The following is a 24965-nucleotide window of genomic DNA, read 5'->3' on the forward strand; positions in this document are numbered from 1 at the left end:
GTTGACAAATATTTGACAAACTTTTATTTCACACCATTTAATAACCAGACAAATACCCCCAGTGGGGGTTGTTTCATGGCCTGGCATCAGAAGGAGCATGTACATGTACAACAGACGGTAGCCCTGGCAGAATTCACAACACAATAGGAGTTTACAATTAGACCTTGCCATAATTTCTGAATCATAACTAATACCATTCCTCTTTACTCAGGAGCATTTTCCAAATACTTTTCAGTGTCAAATGATGGACTGGCCCGAGTAGATATTGTTTTTTTGAAGAGCAGAACCTTAAGAGGCCTTAAGTAGTACAACACCTTTGGTTTTGATCTTAGTGCATTTCATTTTTCATACTGTACCGCCACTTTCCAATGCAACTTGTTTGAAGCCAATCAGCTCAAAATACTAGAAAAATATATAAACCAGCCATATTGAATTAAAAAAAGTATTTTGTAATTTGCCCACTAATACAAAAAATATATACTTCTCTCAACCTTCTAGCAGGAATTAGCACTATTTTGACTGATAAATACACAAAAACTAAACTAATGATAGTTTTAATATGCTTAAAATCCTCTTTACTATGCTTAAAATCCCCTTTCTTACATTTTTGGAACATTACTTTTGGTAGGAGGTGCATATAAGTGAAAGGAAGCATACTTACACGTGGCAAACTACCTGGGTATTAAAAAGCACTACTCCAGCAGAGTACAAAGTATTTATCACCTGAAAAGGGCACACATACAGTAATGTAAAATAAAAATAAAAGACCCAGTATTTCAAGTGAACCATTTAAGTGAACTTGCTCTTTACTAGACTGAAAAAAATGAAATTTAACTAACACAGCCAACACCAATGCAAAAGTCAAAAACACTGTTCTGAATATAAATATTGTTCTGTGAAACTCCAAAAAGCTACAAGGGCAGACCTCATTTTGAGGTCACAGGTCCTAATAATACATGAGACCAGCCCCCTCTCCATAATTCCCCTTCCAACTGTGATTAGGGCTAGCTGGCCAGTCAGTTTTCCAGGAGAACTGTCCGGAGCTGGTCCTCCTCATTCATGGTGATTGTTGCTATGGCACCGTCATTGAACTCAAAAGAAGTCCCACCGTCCACCACCATGCACGCATCCCAGCATCGCGAGCGCACACACACCCTAAGCAAAATCAAAAATGTCTCAAAGCAGGATCTGGTACTTGTAACACAGAAAGAAGATGAATGTGCACTGTACAAAGAATGTACCTGTTGGCAAAGCCTCTTTGGCGACTGCTGGAGAATACTCTGTTGACAATGGGCTCTCTGATACTGAAGAACATTCTGCTTTCCTCTGGACCAAACACCAGCGACCGGTTGTATTCATCAGTCACTAAAAAAAGACAGGCATTGGGCGATTCATTTAGACACATTTTCCTTGAACATTCTTGAATCCACTAGGATGGGGAGACATCGAAACTTACCCTTCTCAATCAGGTCCTGAGTCACTGGAATTTCAAGACCTGTTTTTGCCTTTCCTGGAGAAATACAGGTAAATGCATGAATAACGTCCATGACCATATTATCAGTGTAGCACACAGATCATTGTTTGGAATTACAACTGGAAATTCACACATTTAAAACGATCTGACGTACCGATCCATAACACTTCCTCCACAGCTTGTTCAACTAATTTGTTAATATTGTAAGACCTGTAGATGCCAACACACAAAATGACTCTCATGAAGAGGACATTCAAGCCATGGAGAACGATCAAAAGAAGCACCGCTTTCTATGGAAAATGTCTGGCAAACACCAACATATTAAACAAGAAATCTTAAATAAACCGCCAAGCCGTGTGTGTTGAGCGATTGTTGTACCAGGCCTTAGATCCAGTTCCAGTGCAGATACTGAGACCGGAGCTCTTCTGCTTCTCCCACGGCCCGTCGTCCACAGAGATCTCATAGTAGGAAGCCCTATGGAGCGAGAAGGTGAGATGAGGTTTGAGGGGGTTACACTTCACCCTGTGAGTGACGGACAGAGATCCACCAATGAGGCAGTGCAGGGATCCATGGATAGGGTGACAGAAGTGCGGTGGGGGGTGGGGGGGTAATGAAGGTAAAACAAGCAGAGCCAAGCAGCTAAACTGGCACTCATGATTTATGATGCCCTGGCTTGGTTTGACCAAGGATACCTGGAAGACAGAGATTCACCAATGAAGATCTCATTCAGGCCTCGGACAGGGAGAAGGTAGGGCTTGGATAAGCTGTCGACTTCACCTGTACCAAAGAAACAGCTTAAGAGAGGAACTGCTCAAAAGAAGGCTTATTGACAAATGAATAATGACGTGATCTAATAGCAGCAGAAGAAATGACAGACCACTGGAGAGGACATGTAAATCATTCATGAAAGTTCACAAAAAAAATTCTTCCCCTCCCAAGGGCCACAGACAGACAGACAAAGGAAGATGTGAGGCGGACAAAGGCCAAGAGGTCGTACTACGTTGGGCCTCCATAAGAGTGATGCGGTGAGCCTGGTTATGTTGTTCAAGACTGAGCTGTTGTTCATGCAGGTCCACTGGGGTGGGGTTTATCCCCGTTCCCTCCAGGTGTAGACGGATCCGCTGCCTCCACTGCCACCTGCAGGTTGTAAAGGCAACAACAGACAGGAAGAGAAGGACATGAATCAGAAAAGGGTCTAGTAAGTAAAACAATAAAGAGAGTGGTAGTCAGGAATAAAAACACAGAGGAACAGTAGAGGGCCATGATATTAAAAGACTGTCTCTGAAATCAGAAACCTATGTCACAGTACAGAAACACCAGAGGGCAGAGTAGCAAGACAGGAGATGCATTCAGTTTTTTCCCCAGAACGTTCAATTGAACGAAACTGTGTCGTACTTAATGACCAGCTGAAAAATAGGGAGGGGTTGGTGACTACTACCAGCAGCATGAGTCCTTTAAATACGTCACATTTCTGTAACGCACCCATCGCTACACCTTCTAAACGGGAGAAAATCTAACTCAAGTTTAGGGAAACGTGTCGTTCAGTATGAATAGTTCTGGAACACGGCAAATGTCTGAGTACATTCAACACAAGTTGAAGAGGTCAGAATATTGTATGAACTTAAAAAATGGCTGTGAAAGGAAAACACCCACCTGAACTGACCACGGCAGAGTTTTTGTATAGCCTCTGGAAAGGCACGTGTGTATCGCACAGGAAGACACAGGTGTCCCTCTGATCTGTTTACAAAAATAAAAGGTTGTAATCTTAGACTTTTCCCCCCCATTTGCCATTCTTTAAAGAAACTTAAAATTCCACAACAAAAGTCAACTTTTTATATTCACCAACCCATTTAGTTGTGAGAACTTACCTTTCAGGGTCTGTGTTAACCCCAAGAACCGGTTGGTCTTTATTAAAAACTTTACTGGCGACAAGTAACATAGTCCCATCACCTAACAAAAGGAACAAGAGAGGGTCAGAGCTAATTTCAAGGTTTCTGGAAAACTTTTGACCTAATCATCGAACACTCTACAGCATGATTACAATTCAGTGGAAATGGTTTTATACTGTGAGACAGCAACTAAACAAATCTTTGTCAAACTCTTAATGGGGGAATACTTACCACCTGCAGAAATAATTGCATCTGCCCATAGCACTGTTTCTTCATCATATTCACCTCTCTTCACCAGACGCACCTCAATGCCCTCTTTCCTAGACAGAACACAGACTAGGTTTAGTGTTGTCGGGACATTTTCTTTTAAACCATGGCCACTTACATACAGCACACCACAACCATATCCTTGTATAAAATCTTACAGTAGACTCTCCACAATGTGTTCCACATTGCGGGTGTGGATGTTGTGTCTCTCTAGAAGCCCAAGGTAGCTGGAGCCTTTCAACGCAAGCTGTAACAAGCACAAAAATGAACGAACTATAACCAAAATCTGGACATATCAACAACATTCCGATAGTTAGAATTATCATACAACTTTCAACGTTGAAAAGGATTCTGACGTCCTCAGCAAGAAAACCATTGGTCTACAATCACCATAGTGTGAATTGAAAGTTCAACTAATGTGTTCTGTTGCCTAGCTGTTTAAGTTGTTTTGCCGTCAAGGATTAACATATCAGCAAATAAGTGACTAAAAGCAATAATTATTTATATCACCATGTTTTCCATTCACTTAGTCTTACCAGCTGTTTTAGGTCCTCTTCAGATAGCTCTGAAAAGCGATATCTTTGCTGCTCGAATTCATATCTCGTCATCTTTGTCACCACAGCAACTTTGGAGGGTTTGAAACCACTTTCAGCCTGTGATGCAATATGTTGTGCCCCCATCAGGACGTGAGGAAGGCGACTTGAGCGCCTATTCAAAATTGTGAAAGCTCGTTTCCCGAGGTAAAGCAAGTTTGTAAATGAACGGTGAGTCATTACTGCGAATTAAGAAAATCTATAAATAGTTATTTGTTGTTGGTCCCCTTTATTATGGGTCGGTCAATTTTGGTTAGCTTGAGCTTCCTCCCAGGTGTTTGACTTGGGTCCATTAATGCATTAACTAAACTCGTTGAATCCAGATGCTGCGAGACCACTCTCACTGGCTAGCGTAGTTCTGAATTGACAAAGCACGATCAAGCAAGCTTAGCTAGCTATATCAGCTTAAAAACAAATCACCTTAAGTCTAGACAGTAATCTGTTTCACTTACACAAGCTGTTAAGGCAACTAGCCATGAATGGCAGTTGTGGAGCCACGTTTATTTTGTCTGTAACATTTGCCACCTGGGAGCAAGGAAGGTCACGCACGATCTTATCCAGCTACAGTAGATAGCACGGGCTAGTTGACGATAGTTTCTAATCTGTCAAATTTCAATGCAAAACCGTCTAGCTAGCAAGACCAATATAGTTCAAAACACAGCAACAGTTTACAGTCATTAACAACCTATCCAACTAGATACGTTCCTTGCTAGCGACTGCTCTTTCACATATTCAAATAATAATCGATTAATCCTGCAGAGATTACTTTGGTTAAACCTATGTACTTATAGCACTGACTCTAAGCAGCTCTAACAAAAAACGATAATAATTAATGTATTGAGACTTAGAAGACCTCTAGAACAACAGTACCCAGCAACACCTCACGACACCATCTTTGAAGCACGTAACACACGCTCTAGTGATCGAACGCTGATCCTTACGTTATTTCAGAGACTGTTCAGAAAGCAAGATAACCTACTGATAAACAACAGTTTGGGCTCTAGAGCATTCTTACACGTAAGTCTCCTACCCGCCCTTACCTCTTCCCCCCGCCCTAACTATTGAACTAGTGAGTTATCATGCTCTGGCAAAAAAAAAAGCAAACCAGACGCAAAGACGGTAAAAAAACAACAGGGGGCGTGTCTCCAAGTCGGACGTCTCATTTCTGTACGTTCTCTGGCACAACAACGTGCTCACCTATGGGTGGAGCTAAAGCATTGTTGTTTTCCTTTGTCACCTGACAAAAACGATACATGTGACAGCAATATGAATGAAACCTCACCAGTTTAATTACAGAAAAACAGCAGTAGGGACGCTATTTATTTGGCACACACACCGTCCAGTGAGTGGTTTACCTTTGTTTTATTTTTTGTTAGCATCATCAGCGGAGCATCTCAACAACCAAGTCAAAAAATTATACTAAATTCCAAAGTTGTATTAGAAAATCTGTTTTTATCATTCACAACGAACAGTTCATATAACATATAGATATTATCAGAAACAGATTGATATACAAATCAAAATATGAACTAGATGCTAGTCATGTTTGCTTTTGTCCAGAATTACCCTTTTAAGTTAGTTGCTTGATGACAAAACACAGGGTAAGATAACTTAAATTCCATTAAACATGTCAATATTTCCTCACATTTGCAGTAAATATAGAGGTAGGCAGGAAAATGCATTTAGTACTACAGAGGAAAGGTAAGCATATCACAGCCTTGTTTATTTCAGTAATGTACTGTATAAATGAAACAGCTAACAGTAAAGCTATTTTGTTTGTTTCACAGTTGGAATAAGAAGATACATTTAATATTTGTAATAAAATAATTTCTTAGCGATTTTTCACATCATTCAGTTGATCTTTAGCAGTATTTAAAGCACTTAAAAATATAACAAAACAATGCTTATAATATAAATATATAAGAACAAAACCTTTGGGAATATTACAAAGTTGAATGTGGGTGCCTCAGCCACACATAGCACTTGCATGAAGATTTTGCATTCATTCAATCATAATAGAAAATCAAAAAACTTGTTGAATCCAAAAATATTCTTCAATCAGACATTAAATCTACTGTCGGTTCCCTCTGTTGTAATGTGGTAGCATAACAACAGCTTAAAGGACATCTTTAAAATAATCTGTTTACATAAGACATCACAAATATAGCTTCTGTTGAGTATTTATCTACATAAGACATCACAAATATAGGTTTCTACATCTATTTTGGCAAAAGGCAGTCATGGCAGCGCAGCAGATACAAGTATTGATTTTCCTGCTATTGCTCATGTTTTGTCCCACTGTTCCATTAGGGTCAGAAGCTCTGTTCAGGTCAGATGGGATGACACCGAAAACTGTGGCATAGACCAGGCCAGGATATGACATCATGTCACCAGGAATCCAAACCGGGTTTACTGTGTACCCAGTCACAAGCCACTGCAAAGGACAGATACAGACAGATTATGAGATTACGTAAGTGAAACATAATTCACAATCTTTTTCCTTTCCAGTAAATGAACAATGAGGAATTTGGCATATTGGTTGTTCGGGAGGCTTTCTCATTTAATCTAGATGTCTACTGAGTTCCTCCAGGGAAACAACGTCTTTTCATGGCCCAAAGGGACATTTCCCAGCACTATTATATGATTTATGCTGGGGTAGTTAATATAGGGCTATTTTTAGCTTTATCTTTGGGCATCTTGTTGACATACATGTTCAAGGAGGCTGAAGGAGACATTGTAGCAAGGATTACCAGATGGATTATTGTTTTAGATAATAGCAAGAAATACTTTTCTTTTCTGCAATCTTCTCTTTTCTTTTTCATAATGATTTAAAATTAATAACCTTTTCCTTTTGGTCTCTGACCTTTAGGAATTTAATCTACCATGATGACAGATCCATCTGGTACTCACATGTTTTTTTTTTGTGGTTATTATATGTGTTTGTTTTTTTTGTCAATCAACGAGACGGTCTGCTACCAGCTCCTATCCTCTGGAATGTGGCCTAAGGATTAGTGACACGTGACTACGTACTAGACATTCACTGGAAGATGAGATCTCCCTTACTCAACATGCTATAACCCCACATTCCTTACCACAGGAGAAACAATGACGGAAACACAGTTGTGTATACATGCAACTGTGTGGAGGAAAGACTGAGGAATAATCCCAGACAAAGTCATCTTAGAAAACTGCATGTAAGTGTACATTTTTCTCCCTGTCGCTCACTATTCACTCTTACCAGGTCGCAGTCGTGTCACTAGCAGCCCTTCTTCTCTTTTCTGCTGTTGTGTCTCCTCTTCTTCTTCCTCATTCTCACTGTTACAGTGCCCATCCCTGGTCCTTCCCCCTGCGGCCTCCACCTCACTGGCCCGTAGGGCTACCAATCGGTGGTGAATGGCTACGTAGAGGCGAGCCACATCCCTGGCACTGCCCTGGATGAGGAACACCCGAACGGCCTGAGTCTCCATATCGGTGGCTGTCACCTGGAGGTTACGACGGGCAGGGCGACGCAGGTGTGTGTGTGGCCAGAGCTTAGTGTTGAGGATGACCTTGAGACTGCCCTGGTGCCTCATCACTGTTTTGATCAGAGGAAGGCAGGTGTGATGCATACAGTATACGATACACACAGAGGATGAGAGAGATGAAGAAGCAGAGTGACAGGAATGGTCTTCCTCATGATGCTAGGAACGGTTACATTTCACATGAAACTTTCCTGAGCTGATCTCAACGGGCTAGTTCAGGGCTTTGGCAATGTAGAGCCTTATGAACTTGTTGATATCATTTGTATGTCTTTGAGACCAGTTCGATGGATGTTAAGGGGAGTTTACAGCCTGACCTCTTTGTAGTTATGCTTGTCTTGCTAGAATGGTACAGAAACATGTTGAGGAAACAATGATCCACTAGTATATCTGACACTGAGGGAGCAGATATAGGCCTACTTCGGCCACATCTTGGATTATCACTAAGAGATAATGCTTTGTCTAATATATGATTTACTTTAATCCAGATTGTTCATAGCCTTGAGTTATGTTATGACCTCAGCCTAGCAATGGGGGAACAAAAATACCTAGAAGGATTATAGTCTTGACTAATGTATAGTCTTGACTAATATTTGGGTCTGGTACTAGCACTGAGAGAACAGATAAGGAATGAGCACATAATGGGAAGTTTGGCCTTCAGTTTTTGGAAAATGTTACTGACTAAGTAGGAAAACATGTCTGTGTCTGTTGGTTTCAGACATCACAATGTAATACTAAACCTTTAAAATGCATTTCCACAAACAAAATTCCTATTAATGGTGAACTCACCTATCCTGGACTGCAGCTCTCCTTTGGTCCCTGAGGCTAGATCATTGAGTCGCAGGACACCTCTTCCTCGTTCGGTCCATGACTGAGTTCTCTTTTCCAGGACAAACAGTTTACAGGACAGCTAAAAAAAATAGGAAGAAGGCTACCATTTCTTAGTACAACATAACATGCCCTCACCCAGAGAGATGCCACAGCCCTAACAACTGGGAAGTGGTGCTGGCGTGCATATTGGTGGGGGGGTCCACAGGACCCATAGATATATAGAAACATATTGGGCTAGTTTTGGAGAGATCTTTGGAGAGATGACAGTTTAGTTTTGTATCTTCTCTGCCTCACCTGGACCACATTGCTCTCCTTCTCCTCCCCAGTGAGCAGCTGAACCTGCCGGAGCCTGACCACACGCTGCCTCCTACAGGAGGCAGTGTAAGCTGCCGCGGATTCCCTCAGACTGCTCCACCCAGCACCTAACGACACAAACAGAAATCTGCAGTTCTGAAAGACATCCACTGAGAGGCAGTAAATTGCTTTCAGATACGAGGCGTATGACTGGCCCTCTGGGGCCTTCGTCTGGCCGACCATTGAACCAGCGCATAACCTGTGGCCCTGCAGGACTAATGATTTACCTTCATGGCTTGACTCAAAGATAGAGGCTTCCGAATCAGAAGAGCTGCAATCAGAATCTTCACTGCTGGGTGATTTTTGTGGTCTCTATTCAAGGGTGAGAAAGTGACAGTGTTTTTATACAAGCAATACGTTTTTTAAAGACCTTTCAAGTGTGATGACATCATATACAGTCATGGTCAAAAGTTTTGGCACGCTTGTACTTTCTTCAAATAACTCACATTATAACTGAAGGTCAGTGGAAACTGACCAAAGTGTTTGGTCTCCACAGTTGTTTATTTCACTGTTAATTTCACAGAGATTTAATTTTGATTCAAAAGCAATTATATCGTTATAATTCAGAAAATGAACAGAAATGGCATTGACATATTTATTGACCCTCTAGACCCAATATTTTGTAGCATAGCCTTTTGCTTCCTGGATGAGCTTCCTACAACTCTGTTCTGGCGGTTTGACGCACTCTTCCAATTTCCTCCAGTTCTCCCAGATTTGAAGAGTGCCTCCCAACTGCTATTTTCAGATCTCTCCACAGTTTTTCAACAGAATTTACAGTAGATATGGTCTCATTGCAGGCCACCTCCCAACAGTCAATTGTTTTGTTTTAAACCATTCCTGGGTGCTTTCCCCCCCCAAAAGTGTGTTTGGATTCAATATCCTGCTGTAAGAGTCATGACCTTCAACAGAGACACAGCTTTCTGACACTGGGTTTGATATTGTAGAAAGGAGTAATTTTTTCTATTAAGGTGCTTCAAGAAGGGGCCAATAATATTGTTTGGGTCATCTTTGTGGAATAAGTCAAGATTTAGTAAATTATATGAATTTCTTTGGTGCAAACCAAATAAATGCATTTGTGGATACCAAAATATTTTCATCAGAATATCATCAGTTTTCTAAATTAAATGCATTATTTGAATAAAGTGCAAGGCTGCCAATAGTTTTAGCCACAACTATATTTAATAGTCATCTTATACAAATTACTATTATTTACTTATGTTAGTGGAGCTGTTCTGAAAGTCTAAACTCACCAAAACTCTCTCACTCATATTTTCCCCAAATACAAACTGGACTCTGTCTGAGGTGGAACCTTCTCCCTTCATCCTGAGAAGGGTGAACAAGAGGTCAAAAGAAAGGTCAGCATGTTTCAGAACCACATCTGTGCTTTAAGCCAGGTCTCTCACCCCACATATCCCTGACAGAGGAAACAACTCAACACAACCCAGTCAGATTAAATGCAAGCCAACCCATTCTGGGTCTGTACAGGAAGTTGTCGCAACACCCTATTGAACCAAATCTCAGCCAGTATATGTACAAAACCACTTCCTTCATTCCAGTGAAACATTCCTACTTTCATTTTTAAACCGGTGGCCTGCGTACCTGAAAACCTGAGGGGATGTCTGGGGATGTAAAACACTCGCAAGGGGTGAGGAGTGGTCAGTTGTGACGCTGCAGCAATCATCTGAGTTGTCATTGCTCACCTGAATGAAAAAATGAAATGCAAAACGTATTATATTATTTTACAGTCCTATTGTATTTCTGATAAATTACAGTAGTGGCCACTTGAGTCCAAAAGTCTACTTAACTCTTGCATCAACGGAAAAAATAAATAATAAAATTGTGTCTGGATGTGGCAAGTTTGGGAGTAGAGAGAATGCTATTTAGCAATAACAGTGTGGTCTTCTGAGACCAATTCAAACCGGTTTTGTGGTTTGAATACCCTTAGGCAATGGCACCACCACAGCTGAAGTCAGACCGAAGTCCTTAAATATTTTAAAGCTCATAAAGTGTTCAATGTCTCCGAATGTTTTACCCAAAAGACACTTTTCAATTCACTCCGAATTAAGACCTTTTCGGGGACAATAGCTGCTTGTTCAGAGGGACCTGCCCAGGAGGACAGAGCCGTGATCCTAACAGAAGGGTGTGAGACCAGAGAGAGAGAAGCAGAAGGGAACTGTGGAATACCTCAGACTGGTGTGGCTGTGACGACACGTTCCAAGGCTCGGGGCAGACAAGACGTGCAGGCTGAAGTAATGACCGTCTCACCCTGTTCAGAGGGCACACTGCACAGAGCCAGGAAGGGAGGGACAGGAAAGTGAGAAGCACAGTAAAGATAGACGTACTATTAAATGGATGAACTAATGGTCATTCAGACAACTGGTGGTCCTACTAGTTCAGGACACTAAAACACAAGACCAGATATTAAAGCCTATAAACCTGTGTTTGGTGAAATGCTGTTCCGGTTGCACAGATTTGAAGGCATGAAGATATTCGATCTTGAGACTAGGAGAGAGGGGAGAGGAGATCTGTTCAGAAAAGGTTTCCACACCAAGGCATGTGTACTACATAGGGAAAGCCTAAACGTGACCCAGACTCATGTCAAAGTGACATCCACATGAGAGCCAACAGCCATCAGTGAGGTTTCATGGTGGTGATTTGTGAGGAGCAGGTGAAGGCTGCAGTGACACCGAAACTGAACAAGCGAAAGAGATACTAGGGGCTGCTGGGAAATGGCTGCCGAGTACTGCCTTCTGGGAATGTGAGGCCCCTGACAGGAATGGTGTGACTGGACCTAAAGCAAATACTGCCACTGAACACAGACGGAATACCCATCAAGACCGTTCGCTGATGAAGCATTGCTTCTTTTTTAAAAGATCAGATCATTCGCCCTAATAAGATATATTAAGGCGGGTCAAGGAATAAACGTATTACTTGTTTTCTGAGGGATCGTATGGCACAGAGAACGTCTTAGAGAGGAAAGACAACAGGATCCATGTGATAGATTTTGTTTACCTGGAAGCGGCGGGGGAAAAGAGAGGGAACCTGATCGCACTCGTCTACCGCTGTCACAGGAGCCTATCGGAGACACCGGAAGAAATGAGAGTGGTCATGTTAGCCGGCGGCCGGCGTTGAGTCTACAGGAACATGACATGCAGAACACTGACAGGTGGAATAACCACACTGTCATCACAGACCAATCATTCTAGAAAGTCCCAGTTTCATTTGAAAGACTTCCTTCATTATTTCCTTTCATTATCAGGGTGTGTGTGTATTATTCCTTACATTAATAATGTAAGGAAATGTGGAAAAAACGAAACAATTCACAGATCAAGATAAAGTATTGAGGCCATGGACCTTGTACACTCACCTTTCCTGTTTCTGTTGTTGGGGTTCGGGTAGGTGAACGATCTGACTCGTTTGTTTGAGCTGATTCCAACTATTTGAAGAAGAGGAAAAAGAGGAATAACCCAGTTTAGTATTTGCATGTAGACAGTGACAATGTAATCGTCCTGTTATGACATGCAGCGGCTGTGGCAAGTAACAACACTCACCAGAGTTCTCCTCCCATCTCTCGGCTCTTCTCTGTCAACAGAAAGAAGATTTCAGTGTATACCACGTTTCTCAGTGCCACCATCCTCTGTACACACTACCAACTATGAGGACATACAGGTTACCTTCATGGTTGCAGAGTTCTTTTGGAAGATGAACATCGGTGGGGCAAGAACGTTTTTTTCTGTGGGGAGGGGGACGAAACCACCAGTAGCACAGTTATTAGAATTGCCTTTGTTGCAGTTTGACTGAATGACTGAAGTCCTCCATTTTCTTTCATTTCAAATGTAAACATTTTAAACCACAACATTTATTGTGATGTAGCCATAAATTGTGACCCTTTTCTGGTGACCTAATTAACACCAACCCTTCTCTGTCCGCAAAGCAGCTCACCAAGTATTTTATCATGGTTTTTTTTCTATTTGCAACCCTAGCTGTGTAACATCTGCCGATATTCTGAAGAGATACACATACTTTATCATGTACTTATTATTATGTTTATGAAGGCCTATAGCACTATAGATTATTATTATGTATATTCACATGTATTGTGTGCCATTACATATATTTACATGTACTGTGTATTATAACCCATATTAACATGTTTATTATTATCTATAACCGTATTGTGCTGTGTTACGTTCTGCTTGGACCCCAAGGAAGAGTACCCACTGCCAAATTGTAAATACTGTCTCCAAAATAAACATCTAACCCAAGAATATGACAGCATTTCATATTGACTGACTCTGGTCATTTCTTTCCATTTTCCACAAGTTAATCTGACCTCAACCGTAACTGAGTTAAAAAAGATTATACTGAAACAGAAATAATAAAAATAATAATAATAACCACGAAATGGTAAAAACAGCACACGCTGTTACACCAGTCATCTAAACTGCCAAGCTAGGAGAATAAACATCAATTAACCCTTCACACACACAGCCAGCTAAACAACCTGTTACCAAAGATCCATTGATGCACTGATACAGCCAAGAACCTGAAATGTCACAGCGGCAAAATAAATCGTCACAATCAATCAATCAATGACATGTATTTATAAAGCCTTTTTACAACAGCAGTTGTCACAAAGTGCTTTTACAGAAACGCCCGGCCTTAAATCCCAAGGAGCAAACAACAGTAGTGTTGAATTTCAGTGGCTGGGGGAAAACTCCCTAAGAAGGCCGAATTTTAAGAAGAAATCTAGAGGACCCAGGCTCAGAGGGGTGACTAGTCCTCTTCTGGCTTTGCCGGGTAAGATATTAAGAGTCCAATTGGAATAATTAATAAATGCATGTGGGCTAAATCCAGAGTCTATTTAAATTTAGACTAGGTCAGAAGTATGACCAGATGGACAAGGACAGGGACAGCAACAGGCCCCCCAAACCAGGTACTCCGCAGGTGTGGACCAGGACCTCATGTCCTTCTAAAGTTTAAAACGGAGACTGGGAAAATTCAGAAAATTCCTTCCTCATATCAACAACGATTTATAGTGGAGAAGGAGAACTTAGTGGGGAAGGAGAACTGACCCAATTCCCCAGCACAATACTATAGCAGCTTAAGACCTTGGAACTGAGACGGGGGTTTCGGCAATCAATAGTGTCAAAAGCAACACTAAGATCAAGAAGCAACAGGACGGATGCGGAACCTTTGTCTGAGGCCATTAGAAGGTAATTTGTTACCTTCACCAGTGCAGTCTCCGTACTATGATGGGATCTGAAACCGGACTGGAGCATTTCATAAATGTTATTAGTCTTCAGGAAGGCATTCAGTTGTTGGGAAACACATTTTTGAAGATTTTTGAGAGGAACAGGAGGTTCGATATTGGCCTTTAATTGTTTAATATGTCGGGATCCAGATTAGATTTTTTTAGAAGAGGCTTAATTTCCGCAATTTTTTGTGAGTTTGGTACACATCCGGAGGAAAGGGATCAATTTATTATGTTCAGCGTTGGCTGACCTAGCACAGGAAATAGCTCCTGTTGGAATCGGGTCTAGCTGACAGTTTGTGGGTTTAGAACTCGTTACAAATTTTGTGAATGTGTCGAGCAATATGGTATCAAAAAATATAAGTGTCCCCATTGACACCTGGTCAGGGAGGTTCAGGACATTTTGAGGACAACTGAGATTTTGAGGACCATAACTATTTAAGGAGGAGTCAGTTATTTGTTTTCTAATGGTGATGATCTTTTCATCAAAGAAGTTCATGTATTCATTACAACTAAAGTGAAGACCCACTTCACTTGTTGAGCTTTGCTTTTTTGTTAACTTTTCAACTGTATCGAAGAGACATTTTGGATTGTTTTTGTTCACCTCAATCAGGTTGGAGAAATAAGCTGATTGAGCAGACGTGAGTGATTTTCGGTATTGTAGTGTACTGTCTATCCAGGCTAGTCTGAACACTTCCAACTTGGTGGAGTGCCACCTTCGCTCCAATTTTCTGGAGGCTTGCTTAAGTGCTCTAGTATTGTCAAAGTACCAGGGAGCAAGTTTCTTGTTGCGTATTTCTTGTGGTGCAACTGTGTCTAATGTATTTCACAGTGTTGAGTTTAGATCCTCGATTTGATCGTTTACAGATTTATTTACTCTGTCGTTAATGAGCGAACTTATTTATAGTACGGCAATTTATAGTACAGCTTTTGAAATTCATTGTTTGCGGAGCAAGTGGATTTCTTGTTTTAACCGTAAATGTAATAAGACAGTGATCCGATAATCCAGGATTTTGGGGGGAAATTATTAGATCTAAAATATCTATTTCTCGTGACGGGACTACATCTAAGGTGTGATTGTGGCAATTTGTTGGACCTGAGACATGTTGGATAAAACCCATTGAGTCAATTATGGCTTCAAAGACTTTTTGAAGAGGATCATTGGACTTTTCCATATGAATATTGAAATCGCCAAAAATTTGAATATTATCTGCCATCACTACAAGGTTAGACAAGAATTCTGGAAACTCATTGAGGAACATTGTGTATGGCCTGGGGCGCCTATAAATAGTAGCTATGTAAAACGATTTATCGGCCTGGTTAACCTTCATGAGTAAAACTTCAAAAGAATGAAAATCAGTGATGTGTTTGAGAGTAAATTTATATTTACTGTCATAAATATTAGCAACACCCCCTCCTTTTCGGGATGCACGAGGGATATGATCACTAGTATAACCAGGAGGAGAGGCCTCATTTAAGGCAATTAATTAATCAGGCTTTAGCCACGTTTTACATAAACCAATAACATCTAGTTTATGATCAGAGAATAATTCATTTACTGCAACTGCCTTTGGAGCAAGGGATCGAACATTTAGCAGTCCCATTTTGAGATGCAAGGTGATACAGTCATTTTTATTTTTATTTGTGACCGAGGTGGAGGAAGGCTTTATCTTAATAAGGTTGTTTTTGTTAGCACTACCTTGTTTAACTTTTCTCAGCCTGGAACGAGTCACAGTGGCAATAGGTAAAGCTGTACTAACTACTATGCTATGCTATCGACAGACTCCACTATGCTAGCAGGCTGGCTAACAGCACGTCAATGATCCAACAATGCAATTGGTAAGTCACGTTAAAAGGGCCCAAAGAGTGATGTTCTATAGGCTCGCCCGCAGTCCTGGAGATGTCAATCATCATTCCTCCCCAATGTTTCATCTTAATGAATGGAGGCTCAGACACCCAAGGCCTCTTATGTCAGACACCCAAGGGGGCTCTGGGAGCTGGGGACAGGTCCGCCGTGGCAGGGATGAGTGATGGGACATTAGTGGGTGTGCTGCCCAGCTAGGCAGAAGAAGCCAAGGCTTGGCTTTGGGTCCGACTCACTGAGACCGGTCCAGACCTGTATGGAGGATATAAATACCCGGGGACTGTCACTGACCTGACCTAATTCTATCAACTGTACTTGGAGCCATTGAGTAATGGCTTGTGGTGTGCTAATTCACACGTTGAGCACTGTGGCTCTCTGTGCTGCCCGGGCTTACTCTGGGCACGGGGGGTCATGATGTTCACACTTCATGGCCCGTGACTGATGATCACTTGGAGCAGCCCCAGGCATACTGTGCAATGACTACTGATCATCCAGATGCAGAATAATAGTGTGGACCATTCACTGTGGGCCAGAATGGTGGACACATCTTAAGCTCAGTCCCGGGCTAAACTGACAGTCCCCACTGAGCTGGATTTCTGTAGTCCACGGCTGGGTTTAATATGTGCCCACGAAAGTGTGATGTGTATTGACGTTTGCCGCCGGAACGTGTTTTGCATCTTTCGCATTTCTGCTGCTGCTCAGCTTTCCTTGAAAGCCAGGAGGTACAGTAACGTGTCAGTGGACGCTATTTCGGCCACAAGCCCCAGTAATCCCGTCTGTGACCTACTGGGGAAGTAAGATCCCACACAACCTATTACTAACCCCTGTTCAAGTCTGAGGACTTAACGAGTAGACAGAGAAGGAATGACAGTTTACATTACTCTCCAAGTAGTGCCAGAGAAGAGTGATTACTACTCTTAACATATACTAAAATAACAGCATGTACAGGTGATCATCATTTGCTCTCATGTCTTGCTACACTGTCTGCCCTCTTTCCAGAAGTTTGGTCAGCCCAGCCAACTCAGTTATGTTGTTACACCCATCGCATCTCCCCCATATTGACTCTCCTTCTTTCACCCCTGCCCCCCCCCCCCGCCCCTCACTCCCCCCTCTTTCTGCACTCCTCTGTCTGGGGGAGACACGCTGTTAGTTACAATTTAGGGTTATCATAGGTCTGTGTCCAGAGGTCAGCCTTGAACAGAGGTCAACCAGCTTTTACATATGCTGTCAACCAGCTCATACAGAGGTCAGGCAGCTCATACAGACGTCAGGCAGCTCATACAGAGGTCAGGCAGCTCATACAGAGGTCAACCAGCTTATACAGAGGTCCACCAACTTATACAGAGGTCAGGTAGCTTATAGAGAGGTCAGGCAGCTCATACAGATGTCAACCAGCTTATACAGAGTTCAGGCAGCGTATACAGAGGTCAGGCAGCGTATAAAGAGGTCAGGCAGCTCTTACAAGGGTCAGGCAGCTCTTACAAAGGTCAGGCAGCTCATACAGAGGTCAGGCAGCTCTTACAAGGGTCAGGCAGCTCTTACAAAGGTCAGGCAGCTCATACAGAGGTCAGGCAGCTCTTACAGAGGTCATGAGAAATTCCACCAACGTAATAAGACTATTTGGCTCCCTGCCTCGAGCATCATGACTTTGGTTCCGGCCACCTGCTCTCTCCCCCGTCTTGCCTCCCTCTCCATCCAATCAAACACATGACTACTTAAAAAAATCGACACAGTATTCCATGAACATTCCCTCCGGCATCAGAGAGTAGGTATGGAAGTCTTTATGACAGCCGTTCACATCACGGATCACAAGGTTCTTTTATGGGTTTAAACAAATCTCTTTATTTGTTCTTTTAGTAGTCAATAAATCTATAACTGTCTTTGTTTCATCAGAAACAAACAAAAAAACATTAAGCAAAGCTGCTTGGGGCTTAAAAGGACATTAGAAAATCCCTGGAATATTATCAGAGTTCTGTCTATGTGTTAATGACCTAACTGAATCCTTTATCTAATTCTGGTTTGAAACAACACCCCATAACTCAGAACAGTTCCCGTGGGGATCAACTGTAAACACAATGCCTTTGTTCATCCTCACTCTAGGAGTGAATTATGCATCCTTCTTAAAACCTCTCGAAGAGAATGAATACATCTATCACGGTATCTAACCAAGACAGAGCTGTCCTCTGATAAAACCGTTTAGCCTCCTAACAGTGATGGATGCCGGTGTGTGTGTTTGTGTGTGCTGATTCATCATGGAGTATTGAGATGTCTGAGTCATGTGGCCTGTGTGCTGAGCTCTCTCACTGTTCTCCCTCTCTCCCTCTCTCTCTCTTCTCTCTTGCTGGCTCTCTCTCTGTCACACCATCTTTCATCCAAGCCTGTGATGACGTGAAAAATCCAACACCAACACGCCAGGCACACATGCACAGTTACACGTACGCCTGAACCCACAGCTAATCCACCCGCATTACTGCAAAACACGCACAGCCATATTGTCGATATGTATATATAGGCCTACACATAGCAAATGCATGTATGACCTTTCAGTACTGGCTCACAGTTAAATCACGCAGATCTTATGAGGAAGGAACAACCGTCTTTATTGTGTGGCGCTTTATCTATGTCTCTATACAGCAGGGGTTTATACAGTACTTTATCTATGTCTCTATACAGCAGGGGTTTATACAGTACTTTATCTATGTCTCTATACAGCAGGGGTTTATACAGTACTTTATCTATGTCTCTATACAGCAGGGGTTTATAGAGTACTTTATCTATGTCTTTCTACAGCAAGGGTTTATACAATACTTTATCTATGTCTTTCTACAGCAGGGGTTTATACAATACTTTATCTATGTCTTTCTACAGCAGGGGTTTATACAGTACTTTATCTATGTCTTTCTACAGCAGGGGTTTATACAGTACTTTATCTATGTCTTTCTACAGCAGGGGTTCAGTACTAAAACAAAGTTATTTTCAGTGTGGACTTTCCATGGTAATAAATTTATTTGGTTAGCATCTGTTTTCTGTACAGATTTTGAATAAGGTATAACTGTTTGATGTTCCATGGGTTCAGGTTTTGGAAGGTATTCGAGACTTTCAGGGCCTGAACTGTTTGTTAAAGTTGTTTTGTACTCTGTCCTGGGCTAGGGATAACTGAATTGGCCCATAAAGACGCTGTGTGCTTCTCTTTTGGCAGAAACTGAATACGCCATAACCAACTCTGCCAGCGGTGGCAGGACTCCACAAACCTCTGCCCTGAGAAAGAGCCCAAGACTATTACTCATGGAAACGCATGCATGCATGAAAGCACACATGAACGCATACATACACACTTGCGCGCACGCACACATCCACACATACGCATACACGCAAATATGCACACACAATAAACGAGCACACACATTCTCCCAACTTTCCATGTCTCAGTTCGGAGTTGGAATGGAAGGGACCCCCCCCCCACCAAGCCACCTCAGACTGGGCCACTCTGGACTCAACCAGAATGGCACCCCTGGCTAGGCGGCGTTAGAGGGGCAGAGGGCCAGGAAAAACAACCAGTGACACAAGCAGCAGCTGCCCACACATCACTCACCCCGGGGGAACAATGCAGTGCCCCCCGGCACCCCACACCGAGCCCCCGTCCTCCCCGTAACTCAGCCTTGCCCCCATCGACCGCCCTATTAGAGCGTACCCACGGTCACGTGGCCGAAATGAAGAGGGGCTCTGTTCCTACACACACTCTGACTGGCCCTGGGCCCAAGTGGGGCTTTTGGCGGTTACAGTAACCGCTCCCAGATCGTCCAACAACACAACAATAGCTCAGTACTGCAGCACATCTGGGCTTCATTTAGGGTGCGGGGATTACACAAGGACAACCCAAATTGAAAGGCCACAGAACAGAATTCATGGCTGGCGTACAGCTGCATCCCAGCCTAATGGTCTGGCAGATGGCTGCAGACATTGGATATAACAAAAGAAGCATTTCTAACGCGCCTAAGGACACAAATACAGTTTTAGAGAAAATGTTTGGGTTGTAGCTAATGTCGAACAGGAAATGCCACACAAAAAAGCATTTCACTGTTGGCGCCCCATATTCCAACCAAGCCCCCCCCCCCCAACCAAGGGTCTGAAAGTCTAAACACCCACTCCCACACACCTCTGAACATCCCCAGGGGGCTATCTGACTCCCAGGTCCATAAACCAGACTAGGCCTCTATTACAGGGAGTGGTGCTATATCACATAGAAATGTGAAGCTACTTACAACCTCCAAGTATGGGCAAAAACATATCTACACTGAACTAGCTGTCAGAGTATCATTAATCATTGGTCATACTTTCGTTAACTCTGCAGCTTGAGATGAAAACAGACATACTCAAACAGTAGGGGAAAATAACATTTGAGCACTTTATTTTCCTGGGAATACCAATGAACATTCTTGGTTTAATGATAAATTATGTTGTTAATCTTCTATAATATAGTTACTTTTGGACAACCTCTTCCTCTGGCTCAAACTAATTTGAGCCTGCTTGTTTTCCTCTCAACAGCAAACAGATGGGCCAAAAATCATCAATGAAAATACTGGTAATGATCTAGCATTCCTGACCTCAGTGAGATCATCTACAACCAGCTCGGTTTTGTTGAGACCCTGTGAAACCCATGCATCTCCTCCGCTTCTCTGGTCAATGTTTTTCTTACCTACCCTGTAACAGAATTATCTATGTTAGTATGTTTCATCTCTTAGCTAGAAACATGAACAGGCTTATGTTGGAAGTTCTGAAAGTGGAGGAGAGTGTCTGTATAGGCCAGAGGGAAATGGATTCTAAAGGAGGGAGGGGGAACTTGAGAAAGAGCCTAGTCATTGGGTATGACTGGAGCTAGTTAGTTTGTTAGCATGGTAGGGAAAACTGGAATTAGCTAGCCTGATCTGGTCCTTGTTTTCATTTCCAAGTGTATTCTGAAACCTCTCCTTCTGACCTGAGATCTAGGATGTAATATTTGTCCAAAACATGTTGTAATGGAAACAGAAAAGATTTAGAAACAAAAAATTAATTACAGGGGGAAAAAATATTCAGTTCTCTCCCTGTTTGATTCCATTTGGTTCTGTTTTAGTCATATGGCTGTCACTCTTTTCTATAGTAACAACAGTACTTTACAATTACAATTTGTTTTATTACAGAGGAAGGAAAGGGCATGAATCAGTCAAGTTGAAGCTAGTGATGATAAGGAGTATGTGAAGATTTGAGAACAAGATTACATTTTTACCAATAACACCAGGGTTAACTTCCTTATACTTACTCTACCTGCACTGGAATATATAGCGACCACAGAAAGTCACATTTAATGTCCCATCCACAAAACGGCACCCTACCCAAGGGAACGCCCACTTCATTGCCCTCGAATTTTAACTCATCCCTCACTTAGACAGAGATGTGCGAAAGGTTACCGACTTGGTTGAAAAGCATCAACAAGATGTGAGATGCAGGCCCACAAAGATCCAAACTACAACAATATACTACCAGTTCATTTACTGAGAACCACGCATGCATCCTGTTGCATCAATTCCCAGGACATCGTGCCAAGTGTTTCCCTTCCAGCCATAGAGTGAGAGGTAACTGGGATGACTACTCTAAAATGCATCTATGCTGCAGAGTGGTGGGAAGGCACTCATCAGAAACATAATGTCAGTGCTGATTGATGAGCTGTATGGATGTCACCTCTACCAGCCTGAGGTATGAACCTGACCAGAGACCACGGAAACTGTGTCCATGCTTTTGTGCACTGCATGGGCACTATAAAGGTCAATTTACGGACCTATGAAGAACCTAGATATTTTAAATCAGGGTTATGGTGTGTGGATAAAATTAATAAATACAGATGTCACAAAATCAAAGCGGAAACAAATCATATTTCCATGAGACACTGTAAAACAGTTCTGTTTGAATGAGTGTCATTATTTCAGTACTATGGCAAGGCAGTACTATGGCATTTCATCTTATTGGGAGTCAACATGGAAAATATCAATGATGTAAGGCATTATGGCAATAAAAACAAACCCTCATTATATTCAAGTATAAAAATGTATTCAAAATCATTTATTAGCATTTAAGACATGGAAGCGTCTTGAAAAAGATGAAACGCAGTGACAACCTTACCTTTCAACCACCCCGCCTGGGCGCATCCTCCATCACCCAAGAGCTTCCCCCGCGAGGCATTCCCTGTCGGCGATCTACAAGGGACAGCTCCTCCTGCTCCACACACTTCCTCGGTCGGCTCCGCAGTACCAGGAAGCTTTGCATGGAAGTCCGAAACAGGCATCATTGAAGGATACCCTGATGTGTCTTCGCTCGGGGAAAGATTCCCTCTCATTCCTCCGATACGAAGCTGCGATAAACGAGTGAAATGAAAACAGCCCAAAAGAGAGGACAATAACCCAGATAATCGTGTTTTGCTCTGTTGCTGTCAAAAGCTTGATTCTCTGGATTTGTTTATTCTCTCACTCGACTCAGCTGTCTGTCACGTAGCCTTTGCTGTAAGTGGTTGAATGGACGTTTACTACGAAGCGGGCGCCACAATGTGGGCGTCTGGCTTGGGTCTGCTTGGAAAATGTGGGCGGGGTAAGGCTTGAGTGACACAATTATCCAGAGCACCGCGTTCAGTCACTGACTGTACAGCGATGATGAAACTTTTTTATGGCATTGAAAAACTAAATCGATAGAAAAATTATGTCTTATTCTGAGCTACCAATCAATCACATTTATTTTATAAAGCCCTTTTTACATCAGCTGTTGTCATTAAGTGCTTTTACAGATTCCCATCCTGAAAGCCCAGGCAGTAAAACTTTGGTCCCAAAAGTTAAATTGTAGTTGCTCTAAAACTATCAGTTAACATTTCAACAATTAACAAACCCTAACCTTAACCTTTATTCTAAACATATCCCCAACTGTAACCTTACCAAGCCGTAGCTAAACAACAGGAATCTATTGTAGTTTGACTAACTCCAGTGAATCTCTTTGGAGATTGTAGGTAATGCAAATAAACCAAATCTGCCATAAAACTAAATTAATTTACCTAGATATATAAAATAATAGTCTAGAGTGAGTTTAACTCCAGTGGCTGAATGCGTTACAACATACTGGGTATCAAGACCTACTGTAACTGAGTTGTAAGCAGCTCTGTGAACTGTTGCAAGAACTACCTCAAAGTGGTTTCGTAAGATGCCTTATTGTGGCTTGGGCAATTGCAATATGATTGACTTGAACTTTGACTTCTACTAATGAGAGATGACTCAAGAGAGAGCTTGTATTCAATTGCTGATAAATTCTGGGCCCAAATCAAAAAGGAAAGCGTCCAGGCTGAGCATAATAATTTGAAAGACATATTTTCAATTTCTTTTCAATGACCTGGTGTACTAGGGAGGATATAAGTGAGAGCTACTTATTTGCCACTTAATTTCTGAGTAGCCTTTGTCTGACCACGGTCCTCAGCTTAGAAATATGCTCCCACAGTAGCTGCGCTTATTTGTTATTGACACGACTGTACGTGATGACAAAGTTGATTCACAGAATAAGTAGATTCATAATAAGACTTATTACACAAACTATTTTGATGCAGTCTGTCTTGCCTTCATCCTAACTTGGTGTCACCCGGTGATAGTCCAGTGCTCATAGCTATTAATAACCAGGAGAGGAGAGGGCCGGTGACTCATTCTCACGGTTGAAGCGTTGGCTGTTTGCCGTCTTTAGGCTACAAGTCTCTGTTTCATTAACCAATATAAGCTACGACGCAGCATGGGCTTAAGTCTTAGCATGCCTTTCTGAACATATGAGCTCTGTCATCCAGAACGGTAGCGACCACAGAAGGAAATCCTTACGAAACGCTAAATACCTCAACAGCGTTCTTTGACAAGGTGTCCCTATGGATTACAGGCACATATCAAAATGCAAAGCAGCATTCGGACACACAGCTGGTGCCTGCTCGTTTGTCACGTGAGATTTTCAACTGGTGACCGTGATGCATGATGACACTGGGACAGCCTCTGAGTGAAGGGTGCAGGACTGGAACAGGCTGGTTTTTGGAGCATGCTCAGTAGGAGCGGGAGGAATTTTCCACTGTTTGTGTGCGGGCAGCGGCCGTGGAGGGCTCCAAATGCTCTGTGCTCAGAAAGACTATCTGTGTGCATGTTGTGCTTGTTATTGCATGTGACTAAGCACTGATGTTGACGTTGTGTATACATTGGTATAACGTATGTGCTTTCCATGTTCTTTTCAAAAAAAAAATTCAGATGGTACTTTTCAATGTTAGTGAGGTTGTACAAATATGTAGTGTCTTTCTTTAGTTTTTTTGATTTATATGTGTAATACAGGTTTCTCTCTGTCTCTCTCTCTCTCTTTCTCACACACACACACACTCACACACACACATGCAAACATTAGTCCATGTTCCCAATACAGGCCTACTCTAGTTCTAACTGTAATCTCAATAACCTAAACTTAATGCCAAAATGTAACCTGGCCCTTGCAGCTAAACCAGATCAAACTGGTAATGCTTAAACTTAAAAGTAATCCCAATTCAAATACTATATTAAATTCCAAATTCTTCCCCCAACCTAACATTAAAGCTAGAAATAGTGTTTGTTTTTTCTTTTGGAGAACTGCCAAAAAACTTGTGGGGATCAGTTTTCAGGTTTTAATATCTTTGTGGGGACTTTTAATCCTTAAACGTGTACATAGACCTGTATCATAATCTCTCTCTCTGACCGTAGCGCAGAGCTCTCTATATTTACAAGACTACAGCTGGGTGAGAAGTCCATACAGTGTTAATAATTTGGTCTGAACAGAGTCATTATCAGCCATAAATCAGAGGTCATTGAAACTTCTACCTCAAAAGCATGTTCCACAAGTACATCCTCATTTTATGGTAC

General features: G+C 42.0%; 2 protein-coding genes and 1 long non-coding RNA gene across 4 annotated transcripts; 1 reads left to right on the forward strand and 2 right to left on the reverse strand.

Moving 5' to 3' along the window:
• Positions 1–9: 9 nt before the first annotated feature.
• nadk2 (NAD kinase 2, mitochondrial) lies at positions 10–5265 on the reverse strand. Of its 2 annotated transcripts, none has more exons than XM_020053740.3 (12): positions 4167–5265; positions 3789–3877; positions 3595–3683; positions 3343–3424; positions 3128–3211; positions 2472–2611; positions 2167–2251; positions 1853–1996; positions 1629–1684; positions 1457–1510; positions 1242–1365; positions 10–1155 (listed from the first exon to the last, which is right to left on the reverse strand). In XM_020053740.3, the coding sequence occupies exons 1-12, from the start codon at positions 4401–4403 to the stop codon at positions 1017–1019; spliced, it is 1323 nt and encodes a 440-aa protein (XP_019909299.1). In that variant the 5' UTR covers positions 4404–5265; the 3' UTR covers positions 10–1016. The 2 variants fall into 2 exon arrangements, with proteins under 2 accessions (XP_019909299.1, XP_010893991.1); XM_010895689.5 differs by having other exon boundaries at positions 1853–1948; positions 4167–5262.
• A 301-nt stretch (positions 5266–5566) lies between these two features.
• LOC105025174 (ran-binding protein 3-like) lies at positions 5567–23678 on the reverse strand. Its single transcript, XM_010895691.4, has 14 exons — positions 22198–23678; positions 12601–12659; positions 12478–12508; positions 12294–12362; positions 11939–12001; positions 11363–11428; positions 11111–11208; positions 10526–10626; positions 10177–10249; positions 9154–9238; positions 8867–8994; positions 8531–8651; positions 7462–7797; positions 5567–6657 (listed from the first exon to the last, which is right to left on the reverse strand). Exons 1-14 carry the CDS (start codon positions 22409–22411, stop codon positions 6611–6613), a joined length of 1491 nt encoding a protein of 496 aa, XP_010893993.3. The 5' UTR covers positions 22412–23678; the 3' UTR covers positions 5567–6610.
• LOC109616550 lies at positions 7648–13194 on the forward strand. The gene is made up of 4 exons (XR_002197735.2): positions 7648–7735; positions 8899–9248; positions 10258–10281; positions 12519–13194. It is a non-coding gene; the product is annotated as an uncharacterized LOC109616550 (long non-coding RNA).
• Positions 23679–24965: the final 1287 nt, after the last annotated feature.

This window comes from Esox lucius, chromosome 14, assembly GCF_011004845.1.
Source record: "Esox lucius isolate fEsoLuc1 chromosome 14, fEsoLuc1.pri, whole genome shotgun sequence".
NCBI lineage: Eukaryota > Metazoa > Chordata > Actinopteri > Esociformes > Esocidae > Esox > Esox lucius.

Bases quoted from the DNA above. Each gene is read 5' to 3' on its own strand.
- nadk2 (XM_020053740.3), bottom strand. From the start codon at position 4,403: ATGACTCACCGTTCATTTACAAACTTGCTTTACCTCGGGAAACGAGCT. The intron at 3,425-3,594 runs GTAAGTATTCCC...TCCTTTTGTTAG, and splicing joins TGCAATTATTTCTGCAGGTG to GTGATGGGACTATGTTACTT. The intron at 1,156-1,241 runs GTACATTCTTTG...GATTTTGCTTAG, and splicing joins CAAAGAGGCTTTGCCAACAG to GGTGTGTGTGCGCTCGCGAT.
- LOC105025174 (XM_010895691.4), bottom strand. From the start codon at position 22,411: ATGAGAGGGAATCTTTCCCCGAGCGAAGACACATCAGGGTATCCTTCA. The intron at 12,660-22,197 runs GTAAGGTTGTCA...CCCTCCCCACAG, and splicing joins CCAGGCGGGGTGGTTGAAAG to AAAAAAACGTTCTTGCCCCA. The intron at 11,429-11,938 runs GTAAACAAAATC...CCTCTCTCCTAG, and splicing joins TTTTCCCCCGCCGCTTCCAG to TCTCAAGATCGAATATCTTC.